Raw genomic sequence first — 19,296 nt, 5'->3', positions numbered from 1 at the left:
TGGTTCACTTTAAATATAAAGAACCAATATATTCAAATAGAAAGACAGAAAATGATAAACATTCATTAAGTATAAGAAGACTGTATTGTCTACATTGATATCAGATAAAACTTCAAGATGTAAAAAGGAACATTTAAGATAAAAGGATTAATCATAAGAAAAAATACTAATCTTAAATGTGTGTATACCCAATAGGAGCTTCAAAATACATGAACTAAAAGCTGACAGAACTCAAAAGAATTTAAAAATATACAAGCATAATTGAAGATTACAACATTTTTCTCTCAGAAATTATAAAACAACAGAAAATTAGTAAAGACAAAGAACACTTAAGAACAAATCCTAACCAACTTGACTTTATTGGTATTTATAGATTATAGAATAACTGTAGAATAAATATTTTTTCATGTAGACATCATTCAGAAAAATGCAAATTATACAACAAAGTACTACTACAGACACACTAAAATATCTAAAACAAAAAGACTGATAATGCCAAATGGTGAATATATGAAGCAACTGAAGTCCCATAGATTGCTAGTTGGAATAGAATGGTACAGGTACTCAGGAAAGTGGTTTGGCAGTTTCTTCTAAAGTTAAACCTACATTTACATAACCCAACAATTCTACTCCCAGGAAATGCAAATATGTCTACCCAAGATAAATGAAAATGTATGCTTAAAAAAAAGGCTTCTACAATAATACTTCTTAGTTTTACTTATAATAACCCAAAACTGGAAAACCCAAATATAAATATCTATCCTCAAATTAATGGGTAACAAAATGTGATATATTCATAAAATTCAATACATCTCAGCATTAAAAAAGAACAATCACAGATACATCCAATATCATGGATGAATCTCAAAAATACGATGATGAGAAAAAATATGATGTGCCAGACACAACAATTCTAGAGACTAAAAATCCAAGACAAAAGTGTTGGGAGCTTTGGTTTCTTCTGAGGCCTCTCTCCTTGGCTTATAGATGACTGCCTTTTTGTTGTGTCCCCATGTATCCCGTTCTGTGCACTCAAGTTCTTAGTATCTCTTTCTCTTCTAAGGAACCCAGAGAGATTGGACGAGGCTACCTTAATGGCCTCATTTTAACCTAATTCCTTCTTTAAAAATATTATCTCCAAATACAGTTACATTCTGATGTCCTTGGGGTTGGGACTTGCACATGCACGTTTGGAGGGGACATAATTTAGCTCATAATAAGCCTCCTAAGTTATCTTGTTCCATTTAGTTTGGTTCTCCTCTGTCTGCTCACACAGCAGATAGGTTACTTACAAAATGCAAATCTGACCATTTTTATTAGTAATTCATTGGAAACATCTCTAGGACACTTTACTACTCTAAGAATAAAGACCTCTAATTTCCAGACAGTTTTCAATATCTTTTATAATCTGTTCTTGCTTACCACACAGTTGTTGTTTCCCAGCCACTTCCCTCTTACACGTATGCTGCAGCCATGAGATACAGAAAGCATCAGAACTGCTTCCATTTATTCAAAAGTGGGCCGTGATGTTTGTGGGCTGAAGGCTTCTGCAAATGCTCTTTGCTCCTTCTTCCTGCTCATTACACTCCTACTCTTCAACTCTTACCATAATTCAATTCTTACTCAGCTCATAGGTATCTTCTCTGGGAAGCTCCCTGACAACTCTCCTCACTGCAACAGAGTTAGGTCCCTTATATGCTCCCACAACATCCTCTGTTACATATTATAACACTCACATGGCTTTATAGTTACAGCTCTAGATACCTCATTAAAATCTCAAGACTCAGGTGGGCATAAGCCAGTTCATTTCTTTTGGGTATTTATAGTCCTAGAACCCTGATTCTCAATATGTATATGTTTTTTTTGCCACTCAACATTCGCAACAGATTCCCATAATTAAAATCATTCATGAAAATTGCTGTCTTAATCTAGAGGTAACATATGCATAAAATTTAGGACAGTATTACCCTCTTTAACATGCATTGTTTGGAGATAGAATAAAGGAAATAGAACAGACTGTATAAAATCTGATGCAGGTTTTGTTTTGTTTTGTTTTGTTTTGTTTTCAGACAGGGTGGGAGATGGCTGGAGAGAGAGAGAAAGAATATTAAGCAGGCTCCACACCCACATAGAGCATGACATGGGGCTCAATCCCATGACTCTGAGATCATGACCTGAGCCAAATTCAAGAGTGGGATGCTTAATTGACTGAACCACCCAGGCACCCCACAGGTTTTTCCCTTTTAGAGAATAAATTATTATAAAGTATTTCAGTAATCCTGAAATGAAATGAAATTATACTAAGGAATATTTAGAACTTTTAAAAAAATCACTATATAAAGGGATAAATACAAAGGGTGTAAACAGAATATTAATGCACTAATTTCCATTATTCCCATTACCTGTTAAGTTCCTCCAGACATAAACGTAGTGTTTCATAAGTTGTTAGAGCAATTTCACATTTCCTCTGCTTTACACGAACCAGTTCATTGTCTTTTTTGTTACCATGTAAAATAGTGACTCTGAAATATCCCCAGGTGTCCAATTCATCCCTCCAGTTGTAGAGGACAGAAAGAGGAGCAACTATTAAGAACATCTAAAAGAAGAAGAAAAACAAAATTATGATATATTTTTGTAAAAAATGGAAAAAAGTGAAATCTGGAATATCAACAGTCCTACTTCCATTTTGACACTGCAATTAATAAAAATAAATACAATGTAGTGACTGGATATATCTGGATATAAAAAACCATCAAAAATATTTTGTTGTTTATCTTTTTATTAGAATAAAACAGATACCTAACTTTGTCCAAAGAAAAAACTGTTTTTATTCCCCTCCCCCACCCCCCGGAAAAAGGAGCTGAGAGGTTAGAGAAAATAATTCTCCAAAACAGAGAAAAGAGTTTAATCAGGACCCAAATAATAACTTCAAGAGTCAAGTGGGTAATACAAATATGTAAAGCAAGCCAGGTTTTTTTCTTGAAATATATGGTTTTCTGAAGCTCTCTTTCCTTTGTATACCCTTAGTACAATTCCTCTCTCCTTTTCTCAGATACTGTCAGTTGACCTCGAAAACTCATTAAAAAATTAAGCAAGTCGAAGAAATCCCCTACCTCTTTTCTCATTAGATCAGTAATCTATCTATATTTATTTGCAAACATTCTACTCTCCTACACATTACCATAGATCAACTAACCATGTTCTTATCTAAAGACAAACCCTAAACTTATACAGTGGCTACCATCACTTTCTTGTCAACCTAAAGTTAATGCTGGAGAAATTGCCCAAATCTCCCTTATGTATCTAACTTTCCCCTTTTAATGGACCATATCCATCCACAAGCTAGTTAGTCCTAATATTTCCAGGGTTAAAAAAACAAAACAAAACAATACCAAAATCCCCTTCCTTAACCTTACATCTCTCTTTAGCTATTCCCCATTAACTTTATTGCCTTTCTAGCAATGATACTCAGGAATTATCAATACTTAATTGCTCTTACTTACTTTCCTCCTGTTCTCTTTTGAATTCATATAAATGACTTCTGTCCTAACACCTCCAATCAAAGTAGTCCTTATCAAGATTAACAATATGTATCTGTTTAGTCTTGAATGAATGTTGGGGTTCCAGCGATCTTCCCTGTAAACTAACCCCAAATCCTGTTGTCACTGCCCATTTTAATTTTTTAATGTTTTTATTTCTCACTGTTATCACTACTTCTGAGCTATTATATTTAATAATGTTACAAGTTTCTTCCCTAAAGCTTTATATTTGTCCTACTTGATAAAGATGAACCAATTAAACATACCAAAAATTTTCAGTTTAGCAAAAAATTAAATAACACAGTACTAGTCTAAATCCTGCTCTCACTTCTGTGAAATATTTCAGGTAAGCCATTTGACAGCCTTAAGAAGTCAAATCTGACTCTTTTGGAAAGAGAAAGAAGAAAAAAAGAACAAAAGATTAACGGACTCAGTGTGAAAGTTCCTTTTTCCACCCCATCATCAAACACACATGAATACTTCTTGTCATACCTGATTCACCTCAAATACTTCTGCCTTTTGGCTTGGAGTTTATCCTATGAATTCCATTATTCCCCTACCTTCAAAAATATAAAATTTGGAATCCAAGTATAGTCTCATTCCCTCCCCTCATTTTTGTATATTGTAAGATGAAAATGATGGGTCCAAACTCCATTGCTCACTTTGAGCTGTTTTCCACTTCAGGTATCATTCATCAAAGTTGGCAATGAATCTAAAGACTCCTAGAATCAGCCCTAAGATTCAAAAAGTTTTAAAATTAAGACATTTCTTATTATTGGTCTTTGAAACTGCAAAACATAAATAAAATGGTTCGGTAACTTGTTTTAATACTAGAAAAAGTCAGAGAACTGAGTTATGCCAGGTACAAAGTCCAGAGAAAGTGTATAAGAAGACGAATGTAAAGTATTCACTACCATGCTGTGAATAATATTTCATTTAACAAGCCTTATTTAAGCAAAAGATGCCAAAACAATAAAATGGAAAGCAGTGTCCAGTTGCTAAATCACTGTACACAAAGCAACTGTATTTGTTATTCTGAAGCTAAGAAACAATTTTATAAAACTAGATCTAAAATTTAATACAAACATAATTAAAAATTTCTCACTTAAATATTAGTAAAATCAACAGAGGCCACATTTAATTACATCTATAATGTTAATTCTTTCAAAAATGCCAAAAGTAATTAATTTAAACACTATTATGTATAACTGGTAACTTTTCCTTTTGGAATGCTGTGGCTATTTACCATACGGGAATTTAAGTTTAGAACCCATTCTAGTCATGGATTTATCTAAATCATTTTTTAGAAAAGCAGCATAAAAATTATACCAAAACCAGACATTCTTCAAAAATATAAAATTATAGGCCAATATCACTTAAATTAATGGGCAGCAAACCAATAAATATAAAATCTTTCAATTAAACAAGAAAAGTAAATAAGGGATGAAAATGAAAATGACAAGTAAACATATTTGTAGAAAATATAAGTAAAATAATAAAATGAACAGTAAATCAATTAATGTTTTTAAAGATTTACTTATTAGCACGGGAGAGAGAATGTGCATATGCGCATGAGGGGGGCAAGAGGCAGAGGAGAGAATCATATGCAGACTTTCCACTGACCATGAAGCCCTAACTGCAGCTTGATCTGATGACCCATGAGTTCATAACCTGAGCCAAAATCATGCATCAGACACTTAACCAACTCAGCCCCCACGCGCCCAAACAGTAAATCAATTATTAAGAACAGTAAAAAAATTAGAAAGTGGAATTTATCAAATATGTGTTGCACCTTAAATGATACATTAGACCAGATGGACTTAATAGATATATATGGAATATTTGATCCCAAAGCAGCAGAATATACATTCTTCTCAAGTGCTCCTGTTTTCTGGTATAGATCATTCGTTAGGACACAAAACAAGCCTTAATAAATTTAAAAAGACTGAAATCATATTAAGCATCTTTCAACCAAAAAAGTATGACTAGAAAACAATTACAAAAAGAAAACTCAAGAATTCACAAATATGTAGAGATTAATCAAATGCTACTTATGATAAAAACCCTCAACGAGGTAGGTTTAGAGGACATATACCTCAACATAATAAAGGTCATATATGAAAATCCCACAGCTAACATCAACCTCAATGGGGAAAAACTGAGAGCTCTTCCCCTATTATGAGGAAAAGACAGGGATGTCCATTCTCGACAATTATTTAACACAGTACTGGAAGTCCTAGTGACAGCAAACAGATGACAAAAAGAAATAAAAGGCATCCAAATTGGCAAGGAAGAAGTAAAACTTTCACTGTTTGCAGATGACATTATACTACATTTAAAAAACCTAAGAAACTCCACCAAAAAAACCTGCTAAAACTGATAAACTAATTCAGTAAAGTCACAGGATACAAAATCAATATATGGAAGTCTGTTGCATTTCTCTACACCAATAACGAGGCAGCAGAAAAAGAAATTAAGGAATTAATCCCATTTATAATTGCACCAAAAACAATAAGATACCTAGGAATAAACCTAACTAAAGAGATTAAGAACCTGTACTCTGAAAACTATAAAACACTGATGAAAGAAACTGAAGATGACACAAAGAAATGAAAAAGCATTCCATGCTCAAGGATCAGAAGAACAAATAGTGTTAAAATGTCTATGCTACCTAAAGGAATCTACATGTTTAACAAAATCCCTATCAAACACCAACAGAATGTTTGACAGAGCTACAACAAAATCTTAAAATTTGTATGGAATCACAAAAGACCCTAAACAGTCAAAGCAACCTTAAAAAAAGAAGAGCAAAGCTGGAGGCATCACAGTCCCAGACTTCATGTTATATTACAAAGTTGTAGTGATCAAAGCAGTACAGTACTGGCACAAAAATAGATACACAGATCAATAGAACAGAGCAGAAAATCCAGAAACAAATCCACAACTATATGGTATTAATATTATGGTATTATATTAATCTTCAACAAAGCAGAAAAGAATATCCAATGGGAAAAAGACAGTCTCTTCAATAAATAGTGTTCAGAAAACTGAGCAGCAACATGCAAAAGGATGAACCATACTATTTTCTTATACCATACACAAAAATAAATTCAAAATGGGTTAAAGACCTAAATGTGAGACTTGAAACCACAATAATCCTAGAGAGGAACATAGACAAAACCTCTTTGACATTGGCCTTAGGAACTTTTTTCTAGATATATCTCCAGAGGCAAGAGGAACAAAAGCAAAGATAAACTACTGGGACTTCAGTCCCAGTCCCAAAGATAAACTACTGGGATAAACATCTTCTTCACAGTGAAGGAAACAATCAACAAAACTAAAAGGCAACCTATGGAATGGGAGAAGATATTTGCAAATGACATCTGATAAAGGGTTAGTATCCAAAATATATAAAGAACTTATAAAACTCAATAGCCCCCCAAAAATAATTAATTAAAAAGTGGGCAGAACATATGAATAGACATTTTTCTTTTTTTTTAATTTTTTTTAAATTTATTTATTTGACAAACAGAGATCACAAGTAGGCAGAGAGGCAGGCAGAGAGAGAGGAGAAAGTAGCCTCTCCACGGAGTGGAGAGCCCGATGCGGGGCTCAATCCCAGTACCCTGGGATCATGACCCGAGCCGAATAGACATTTTTCCAAAGAAGACATATAGATGGTCAACAACACACAAAAAGATGCTTAATATAACTCATAATTAGGGAAATACAAATCAAAACTAAAATATCACCTCACGTCTGTCAGAATTGCTAAAATCAATAACACAAGAAAAAACAGATGTTGGCAGGGATATGAAGAAAGGGAATCCTCTTGCGCTATTGGTGGGAATGCAAACTGGTGCAGACACTCTGGAAAACAGTATGGAGGTTCCTCAAAAAGTTAAAAATGGAACTACCTTATGATCCAGCAATTGCATTACTAGATATTTACCCAAAGAATATAAAAATACTAATTCAATGGGATAGATGTACCCTGATATTCATAGCAGCATTATCTACAATAGCCAAATTATGAAATACACACACACACACACACACACACACACACACACACACACACACAATGGAGTATTATACAGCCATAAAAAAGAATGAAATCTTGCCATTTGCAACAACATGGATGGAACTAGAGAGTATTAAGCTAAGCAAAGTTAGTCAGGGAAAGACAAATACCCTATGATTTCACTCATATATGGAATTTAAGAAGCAAAACAAACAAGCAAAGGAGAAAAAAAGAGAGAGAGAAGGAGGTAAACCAAGAGACAAGAGATATACTGTTTTAACTTTAGAGAACAAACTAATGGTTACCTGAGGGGAGGTGGGTGGGGGATAGGTTAAATAGGTGATGGAGAAGGAGAGCACTTGCTGTAATAAACACAGGGTATTGTATGGAAGTGTTGAATTACTATACTGTACACCTGAAATCAGCATTACACTGTATGTTAACTAAAAAGAATTTAAACAAAAATTTTAAAAAATAAACAATATGCTATTGAACAACCAAAAGGTCAACAGAGAAATTAAAAAAAAAGTCTTGAGACAAATGAAAATGGAAATAAACCATACCAAATATATAGGATGTAGAAAAGTAGTTCTGTGAGAGAATTTCCCAGCAATCTATGCCTACCCCCCCCAAAATAAGAAAAATCTCAAAAAACCAACCTGGCTTTACATCTCAAAGAACTAGAAAGAAGAACAAAGCCCAAAGTTGGTAGAAGAAAGAAATAACAAAGATCAGAATGGAAATAAATAAAATAGAAACTAAAAAGGCATTTTAAAAATCAGTAAAACTAGGAGCTGCTTCTTTGAAAATATAAAACTGATAAAATTTTAGCTAGACTCACCAAGAAAAAGGAGGGAGAGCTCAAATAAATAAAATCAGAAATGAAGGAGATATTACTGACTGATATTACACACATATAAAGACTCAAAAGAGAGTACTATGAACCATTATGTGCTAACAAATTGGAAAACCAAAAAGAAATGGCTATTTTCTAAAAACTACAACCCTCCCTGAGTGAACCATAAAGAAAAAGAGAATCTGAATATACCAATTACTAGTAAGATGAATTACTACTGATTTTTTTGTTTGTGTTTTGTTTTTGATCAGTAATCAAAACAAAACACAAACAAAATCCAGTACCAGGTGGTTCAATAGCAAAGTCTACCAAATATTCAAAGAAGAGTCAATACAAATCCTCCTCAAACTTTTCTTTTATTTTTTTTTCTCCTCGAACTTTTCTAAAAAATAGGAGAAAATTCATTTTACAAGTCCATTGTTACCCTGATACCAAAACCAGACGAGGACACCACAACAACGGAAAACTAAAAGTCAATATCCTTGATGAACATAGGTGCAAAAATTCTCAACAAAATATCAACAAAGTCAATTCGGAAATAATCGAAAGGATCATACACCATGATCAAGTGGTTTTTGTTCCAGGGATGCAAGGATGGAATGTTAATATTGTTCAACATCTGCAAATCAATCACATGATACACCACATTAACAAAATGAAGAATAAAGATCACATAATCATCTTAATAGATGACAAAATTCAACAACCATTTATGATAAAAACTCTCAACAAAGTTAAGTATAGAGGGAAAGTTCTTCAACATAATAAAGGCCATATTAACAAGCCACAACTAATATTATACTCAATGGTAAAAGATAAAAACTTTTCCTCTAAGATAAAGAACAAGACAAGAATGCTCACCACTTTTATTCAACATAATCTTGGAAGTCCTAGGCTGACCAATTATGAAGGGAGGAAGGGAGGGAGGTAGGAAGGAAGGAAGAAAGGAAGGAAGGAAGGAGGGAGGGAAGGGGGAAAGGAAAAAAGGAAGGAAATCCAAGTTGCAAAGTAAGAAGAAAACTGTCAATATTTGCTTATGAGATGATATTGCATTTAGAGAACACTAAAGACTCCACAAACACAAACAAACAAACAAACCTGTTAGAATAAGCAAGTTCAGTACAGTTGCAAGAAACAAAATAAATATACAAAAATCTGTTGCTTTTCTATACACTAACAACAAACTATCAGAAACAGCAATGAAAAAATAATCTCATTTATAATTACATCAAAACGAGTAAAATACCTAGGGATAAATTTAATCAAGGAGGTAAAAGACCTGGACACTGAAAACTACAAGCCACTGCTAAACCACAGAAGGGGCACCTGGGATAGCTCAGTCAGTGGAGTGACCAACTTGATTTTGGCTCAGGTCATGATCTCAGGGTCCTGGGACTGAGCCCAGCATCAGACTCCAGGCTCAGTGTATTAAATAAATAAATCTTTTTAAAAAAGAAACTACAGAAGACACAAAAAATGGGAAAATACTCCATTCTATGGTTTGGAAGAACAAATATTGTTAAAATGTACATACTACCCAAAGCAATCTACAGATTCAACTCAATCCCTATAAAATTCCAATGACATTTTTCATAGAAATATAACAATCCTAAAATTTGTATAGAACCATAGAAGACCACAAATAGTCAAAGCAGTCTTGAGAAAGAATAACAAAGCCAAATTATACTGCCTGATTTGAAATTGTTCTACAAAGCTATAGTAATCAAACAGTATGCTACTGCATAACAAGAGAAACATAGATCACTTGAACAAAATACGAATAATCCATACTTACATGGCCAATTTATTTATGATACAGGAGGCAAAAATATCCAATAAGAAAGGACAGTCATGTCAATGAATGGTGTTGGGGAAACTATACAACCACAGCAAAAAAATGAAACTACTATTTTATACAACACACAAAACTCAAAATGGATTAAAGACTTGAATGTAAGACCTGAAACCATAAAGCTCCTAGAATATATAGGCTCCTTGTATACAAGTAAGAAGTATATAAGAATACAAGTAAGCCCCTTGACTATGGTCTTGGTGATGGCTTTTTAAATGTAACTCCAAGAGCAAAGGCAATAAAAACAAAAATTTATTTATTTTTGGATATTAACCCATTATCAGATGTATGATTTGCAAATATTTTCACCTATTTAGTTGGTTTCTTTTCATTTTGTTGATGATATCATTTGCCATACAGAGGGATTACAACAAACTAAAAAGTTTCTGCTAAGTGTTTAATATCCAAAATATTAACAAACACATACAATTCAATAGCCAAAAAAAAAAAAAATCCAAATTTAAAAATGGGTAGAGAATCTGGATAGACGTTTTTCTAAAGAAGAAAAGGAGACAGCCATCAGGCACATGAAAAATACCACTGATCATCAGGGAAATGCAAATCAAAACCACAATGAGATATCACCTCACATCTGTTAGACTGCCTATTTTCAAAACGGCAAGAAATAACAAGTGTTAGCCACAATTTTAAGAAAAGAAAACCCTTATGCACTATTGATAGGAATTTAAATTAGTGCAGCCACTATGAAAAACAAACAATTACTGAGGGAAATCAGAGGGAGAAACGAACCATGAGAGACTGTGGACTCTGAGAAATAAACAGGGTTTTGGAGGGGGTTGGGTAAGCCTGGTGGTGGGTATTAAGGAGGGCACATATTACATGGAGCACTGGGTGTGGTGCATAAACAATGAATCTTGAAACAGTGAAGAAAAAATTAAATTAAATTAAAAAAAATTAGAACTACCATATGATCCAGGACTTCCACTTCGGGGTATTTATCTGAAGGAAACAAAAACACTAATTTGAAAAGATTTATGTACCCCCATATTCATTGCAGCATTATTTATAATAGCCAAAATATGGAAACAACTTAAGTGTCCACTAATGGGTGATAAAGAAGATGTGATATATGTAGATATATATCTCTATATATATCACACACACAAACACACACATGGAATACTATTCAGCCATAAAAAAAGAATGAAATCCTGCCATTTGTGATAACATGGATGGATCTTGAGGGTATCATGCTAAGTGAAACAAGTCATACCAAGAAAGAGAAATATTTGATTTCATTTATATGTGGAATCTACTAAATAAAACAAACCAAAAAAATAAGCTCATCACTACAGAGAACAAATTAATGGTTGCTAGGGCATTAGTATGGTATGTAACATGCATCCAGTTATAAAATAAATAATTCATGAAGATGTAATGTACACCACAGTGACTACAGTTAATACTGTATTGAATATTTTAAAGTTGCTAATACAGTAGATCTTAAAAGTCCTCATTACAAGAAAAAAATTTTTTTTTCTAACTAGGTATGGTGATAGATGTTAACTAGATTTATTTACTGTAGTGACCATTTTGCAATGTATACAGACATCCAATCATTATGTTACACACCTGAAACTAACATGTCATTAATACTTCAGAAAAGGCCTAAAAAAGCATGTAGCTTTAGTATATATAAAAACATGGCCAGTTAGAACATAAAATTTTAAAAGTTCCATTTGTAATAGCAACTGAAAAAAAAGAATACCTAGTTAAACTTAATGAATAAGAAACTAGGTCACATGAAGAAAGCTAGAAATTCTGAAGGGCAAGAAATAAGATTTGAGCAAATAATACAACTACTCTTGGATATGCAGTATTTACAGTGTAAATATGTTCATTCTCCCTACATAAATCGATAAATTCAATGTAATATTAACATTATTAACAATTAAAATATCAATAGACTTTTAGGAGAAAATTGAGAAATTTGAAGACAAACTAACCTACCAAATATTAAAACATATTATAAATCCAAAAAAATTAAAACTATTTAGCACTGAAAGATAAATGAACAAATAAATCAATAGGACAGAACAATATATCTAGAAATATACTCACACATATATAAACGAGCTTCATTTTTAATCAAAAGTGACCCTTCTAATATTGTGGGAAAGAGGGCTTACTCAATATATGACAATAAAATAATTGGCTAACCAGTTGAAAAAATAAAGCCAGATTAATTGATCATTCCTTATAGCAAAATAAATTCAGGCTGATACAGAGATGTAAAGGTGTAAAATAAAGTCATACACATTATAAAAGAATCATGGGTGAACTTACAGTCTTAGGTACAGAAGATTTTTCTAGGCAGGCACAAAACCTAGAACCTATAAAGATAGATATTTTTAACTACCTCAATTTTTAAAAAGTATAATAAATAAATCAAAAGCTGACCCTGAAAAAAGTAGGAAAGAAATATTTACAGAATATATAATGGATACAAGATTAGTACGTAGAACATATGATTTAGGACTATGAAGAAATGATTAAAACTAGAACTTGATGTTTTAAAAAGCTATTAAAAGTCTTTTAAGATTCTGAAAAGATATTTGACCTCACTCATAATAAAGCAATAGAAATCAAAGCAAGGTATACTTTTTCTACATCTCTGGCATAATTTATGTTTTTTAACGCCTAGGATAAATGAAAATGTGGGAAACAGACACAATTTTACACTATTGGTGAGGATACAAATTGACACAAGCTCTTGAAAGGCAATTTGACCCTAGCTGTCAGATGTAATATGCCCATAATTTTAGTACCACAGACTGTGTGATTCCAGTACCAAGAATTTATTCTATAGTTATAATGGCAAAAGTTGCAAGATATATGCATGAGGATTTTCACAGGAGCATCATTTGCAAGATAATACTCTTGGTATACATCAGAAACTAAATAGTATATAGTAAATAAGATGCTGGAAACATATTTTTGTTCAATCACCACTGAAACTGTTTGATAATATGACTACTAGAAAAATTCTATGCATTAATACTGATTATGAATTTTCATAGACTCTTTAAAGCTTTATCATGTGAGAGAGCAGTATTTTAAAATTAATTTACTTTGAGGGGGGCACCTGGGTGGCTCAGTGGGTTAAAGCCTCTGCCTTCGGCCAAGGTCATGATCTCAGGGTCTGGGATCAAACCCCACAACGGGCTCTCTTATTTTATTTATTTATTTATTTTATTTATTTTTTTAAAAATAAATTAAATTAAATTAATTTACTTTGATTTTCTTAAAGACTGAATTCCAATCCTAAAGGCCTAAATCTAAAGACTCATTCCAAGAATTAATATTTGAAATGCATACTTTATGTCTTTTCGGAATTTATTCCTGGCAAGAAACATCTATTGCATGCATTTTTAGATGATTTGTTCACACTTGAAAAGTTTCAAAATATATGTAAGATGTATCATATAACATACACATACCTCAAATCCACCAATCCTTAATTTGTAACATTTGATTCATTAAAATGATTTGTTTTTCAAGGAGTTCCAACATTAATTTTTCAGGATTCCACTGCAATTCTGGCATTAACATAATAAATATAAAGGAATTTATTTCCTTTCTAGCTATTTCATAGGCTATCTTTTAAAAATGCACAAAATTTTAACTGGATGAACACAAATTTATCTTTTAAGAATTTCATCACATAAAAATAGAGTTTTTGTTTGAATTTCCTTCTGAGGAATTAATTTATGATGTCACTGGTAATCCCATTAAAAGCTTTATGAAATTCCAGTTCAAATGATTAACTAAACAAATGTATTTATTGATGCCAACTGAAACAAAAGTACAAATATAAAATATAAAAATAAATCATAATAGTGTAAAATGCTTGGAAATGGTGCTGCCAGATAACCAGAACTGTGTAAGAGTAGATGAAAACTGACATACTTGAAGAACTGAGGAATCCATCCTATACCTATGTAAAAAGAAAACTTCTCCCAAAAACAAAAAAGCAAATTTCCCTAGAAATAGACTTTAAGCCAAACACTGTAACAAGAGACAAAGAAGGTCATCAGATCATAATAAAGGGATCAATTCACTAACAAAATATAACAAATATAAATATTATATTCAACATCAGAACATCTAACTATAAAACTTAACAGATATGAAGAGAGAAAATGACAGCAATATAATAATAATGGGGGACCTCCAACACCCTACTTTCAACAATGGATAGCTTATCCAGATAGAAAATCAGTAAAGAAGTATCGGATTTAAACTACACGTTAGACCAGAGGGACCTAAGAGACATATATACAAGATTTCACCTAATAGCAGTAGAATACATATTCTTTTTAAGCACATATAGAACTTTCTCTAGAACAGATAATATGTTAGGCCACAAAACAAGTCTTAATAAATGTTTGATTTAAATCATATCAAACATATTTTCTGACCACAATGGTATGAAACTAGAAATCAATGACAAGAGGAAAACTAAAAAATCCCATATGTGGATATTAAACAATATGCTCCTGACAACCAAAGGTGTCAGAGACGGAATCAAAAAGGAAGCCAAAAAAATATGTTGAGACAAATAAAAATTGAAACACAACAAACCAAAACTTACAGGATGCAACAAAAGGAGTTCTAAAAAGAAATTTTTAGTAACAAAGACTCACATTAAGAAAAAAGAAAAATCACAAATAAACAGCCTAACTTTATACCTCAAGAAACTATAAAAAGAACAAGGAACACCTGGGTGGTACAGTCAATGGAGCGCCCAACTCTTGGTTTTGGCTCGGGTTGCGATCTCCGGGTTGTCAGATCAACCCCCCAGTCAGGCTCCACACTCAGTGTGGAGGCTGCTTCGGACTGACTCTCATTCTCTCTGCCCATTCCCACCCCTGTTCAAGGATGCTCTCTTTCTCTAAAATAAATAAACCTTGGGACGCCTGGGTGGCTCAGTTGGTTGAGCGGCTGCCCTCAGCTCAGGTCATGATCCCAGTGTACTGGGATGAGTCCCACATCGGGCTCCTTGCTCAGCGGGGAGGCTGCTTCTCCCTCTGCCTCTGCCTGCAACTCTGTCTGCCTGTGTTCACTCTCTCTGACAAAAAAATAAATAAAATCTTTAAAAAATAATAATAAAATAAAATAAAATAAATAAACCTTAAAAAACAACAACAAATTAAGCCCAAAGTTAGTAGAAGGCAATCACAAATATCGTAGTGGAAATGAATGAAATAGAGACTAGAAAAACACTAGAAAAGATCACTGAGATTAAGAGCTGGTTCTTTGAATAGATAAAGTTGGCAAATGTTTAACTAGAACAGGAAAAAAAGAAAACATTCAAATAAATAAAATTAGAAATGAAAGAGGAGACATTACAAGTGATAAGAAATACAAAGGACCATATGAAATTATGTAATTATATACTAAGAAATTAGATAACCTAGAAGAAATGGATACAGTCCCAGAAAAATATAACCCAACAAGACTGAATCATGAAGAAAGAAGATCTGAACAAATCAGTAGTAAAGAGACTGAATCAGTAACACACCCCCCAGCACAGAAAAGTCCAGGGCCAGACAGCATCACTAATGAATTCTATAAAACATTTGAAAAATAATGTCAATCCTTCTCAACAATCCCTAACTCATTTTTCAAGGCCAATGTCACCCTGGTATCAAAGACAAGGGTATCACAAGAAAAGAAAATTAAAGGCCAATATCCTTGATGAATAGAAACACAAATATCTTCAACAAAATATGAAACAAACAGATTCAACAGTAAAAGGACCATACACCATGATCAAAGTGGGATTTATTCCTTAGATGAATTGATAGTTCAACATATGCAAATCAAAAAATGTGATACATCATATTAACAAAATGAAGGGTAAAAATCATATCTCAATAGATGCAAAAAATTTTTTGACAAAATTTAACTTCCTTTTTTATAAAAAACTTCCAACAAACTGGACATAGAGAATACATACTTCAACATAATAAAGACCACATATGACAAACTCACAGTTAATATCACATTCAGCAGTCAAAAGCTCCATACTTTTCCTCTAAGATCAGTAACAAGATGCCTATTCTTACAAAGCTTATTCCACATAGGACTGGAAGTCCTCGTCAGAGCAATTAGGTAAATAAAGAAATAAAAGACACTCAAATTGGAAAGGTAAAACTGTCTGTTTGCAGATGACATGACATTACATGTAGAAAACCCTAAAGATGCCATAAATGAAAACAAATAGCTCTTAGAACTCAGTAAAATAAAGTCAGTAAATATGCAGGACACAAAAATCAATATATAAAAATCAGCTGTGTTTTAATATATTAGCATGGCTTATAAGAAAAGGAAATTAAGAAAACAATGCAAAGTAATGGCAGAGTAATTAAAGGGGAAACAATTAGGCCAATCATCTGCTTCAGAGAAGCAGCACTCCACTTCCCCTACATAAAGTACTGTGTATACTTTTCCAAAGCACAACTTCTTCAGAAATCATAGTGAGTGTTGGGGCTGAGGAAATTTATAAATTTCAAGGTTGAAGAAAAAGTCCTATACACTTTCAAACAAAAAGAAAATTTCCTATCCAAGGAAAATATCAGTTCAGTATTGGAACCTCATCTACAATATGGAGTGACAGAAGAAAATAAAATTATTTTGGTGAAATTTGAAAGAAAATTTTTAACTTAGAATTATACATAGAGATAAACTATCAACCCAGTATGACAGTAATATAGAAGTACATAAAACTTTAGAAGCAATTAATTGAAGTTGTTAAATAAGCAAAAAGTGGTACAAACACAAGAAGAAATGAGAAAGCTGAAAAGACATAGCAGGAAAATTTAATATATTTCTCTCAGAATTTAATTGCTCAAATAGAACAAAAACAAAACAAAATAGTATTAAGAATTTGAACACTATAATTATCAAATTATCTTGATCAAACAGATATATTTAGACCTATGTGGCCTTAATAACAAATAATGTGCAAAATCCTTGCAAAATTTTTTAAATAACTGAGTCTATGTAACACCACAGCATTAAAAACACCTGACCAGGGATTTAGCCACAAATAAAATAAAGTAAAATAAAAGTAAAAATAAAAATAAAACCAGTATTACCTGAACAACAAAGTAGAAATCAACAACAAAGGCGAAATACTCCTATTATTCTCCATACCCCAATAATATCTATTCACTTGGAAATTTTAAACTTCACTTTAAATAGTACTTGAGTAAAGAGAAAAACTATAGAGCCACAGATAATTTAAAACAATAATGAAAAACCCACCTAATGAAAACTATGAAATGCAGCCACAGTGGTACTCAAAAAAACATATACAACTTAAGTGAAATTCATTAGAATATAAAAAGATTAAAAATAAATACTTAAGAATTGAACTGAAGGGGGCGCCTGGGTGGCTCAGTTCTTAAAGCATCTGCTTTGGCTCAGGTCATGATGGCAAGTGTCCTGGGATGGAGCCCTACATAGGGCTTCCTGCTAGGCTAAAAGCCTGCTTCTCTCCCTCTCCCACTCCCCCTACTTGTGTTCCCTCTCTTGCTGTCTCCATCTTTATCAATTAAATTAATAAATAAAATCATAAATAAATAGAATTGAACTGAAAGAGATAGAAAAATAGCATTGTTTATTATAACAAGGAATTATACATATATATGCATATGTGCCCATATACATATATAAATGTAAATAAATATGTATTATAAATATATACTATATATTAATATCTTTACCTATTTAAAGTATTAATTTTCCCTGCTTTCTCTGCCCTGTTAATTACCAGAACTGACATAAAATATTAATAAATTCTGCAGTGACATTTAGAATCAAATAACTGAAAATAGGACTACAAACAGTCCCTGAACTCGAGAAGATTTAAAGACACATTAAGAATATGCTTTAAAGGGGAAGGGAAGATAAAACAAGACAAAATCAGAGAGGAGACAAACCACAAGAGACTCTTAATTATAGGAAGCAAACTGAGGGTTGCTGGGGAGGAAGTGGGATGGGGGACAGGGCAACTGAATGATGGACATTAAGGAGGGCATATGATGTAATGAGCACTGGGTATAAGACTGATGAATCACTGAACTCTACCTCTGAAACTAATAATATACTATATGTTAATTGAATTTCAAAAAAATAATAAAATGATTCAGGTGAAAAGAATATCCTTAAAAAAGATTTAAATACTTCTTTAGGATCAAATTAAATTTGATATAGGATATATTTATAATATTAAAATTATAAAAAAATGTTAAAGCAATAATAATTCCATAAGTCAGTAATTCTCAAAATTTTGCACTAAAATGCCCCAATGATTGACAATAGTAAATTGGCCTCACCAATCTTATGTATAAGACTCTAGTATAGATGAGACTATTTAAAACTTGACTTGTAGAAAGTGATTTCATTACCATAAGAAAATAAAGATTTCATAAAATCATTTCATCTTTATTTCTATCCAGTTTTCTGAGAATATAAAAGACACAAAAGTATACTTTTTCTTGCATTTCATTATTTTATTAGAAATCTCTTATTTTTTATGATTCGTACATGAGATATTTATAAACATGTATTTACAACGAAGAAAGCTGAAATATAGACATGAATAGCATTCATAGTGACAGGAGCAGAGACAAAGACACGCCTAGACCTTAGTCTTTCTAATTCCAACTTCAACAGTCCTCATGTAGGAAGAATTTGTTTCAGAGTTTCAGGATGTAAGTATTCTCCTGAACAACTTTATCAATGACATACCTTTCTTATCAATATCAATGTCTCCCTTTCATTCTCACATAAATAAAAAAACAATACAATGGACTTTGATTAACTTTACATACACGTTTATGGAAATTTAACAAATTAATGAAAGTAAGTCATATAAATCCAGCCAAGAAAAAGACTGAAAACCTACAAAAAAATTCAAGCTAAAATTGTTTTGCCATTTTGAGTCAATCATACTTAATTTGAGGATGAAACTGATAATCCTTTAAGAATTAGG

The 19,296-nt window shown here is 32.3% G+C and overlaps 1 protein-coding gene across 1 annotated transcript in view; it reads right to left on the bottom strand.

The window, feature by feature from the left end:
- ERCC6L2 (ERCC excision repair 6 like 2) overlaps positions 1–19,296 on the bottom strand; it is a 127,622-nt gene that overhangs the window by 83,319 nt on the left and 25,007 nt on the right. Inside the window, exon 4 of the mRNA XM_080819719.1 lies at positions 2,403–2,596. Coding sequence (XP_080675845.1) covers positions 2,403–2,596 — 194 coding nt within the window. The remainder of the gene's footprint in view (positions 1–2,402; positions 2,597–19,296) is intronic.

This window comes from Martes martes (genome assembly GCF_963455335.1).
Source record: "Martes martes genome assembly, chromosome: 12".
NCBI classification, from domain to species: Eukaryota; Metazoa; Chordata; class Mammalia; order Carnivora; family Mustelidae; genus Martes; species Martes martes.
Note: the sequence above shows the minus strand (reverse complement) of the source record. Positions and strands in the feature narration are given on the sequence as shown.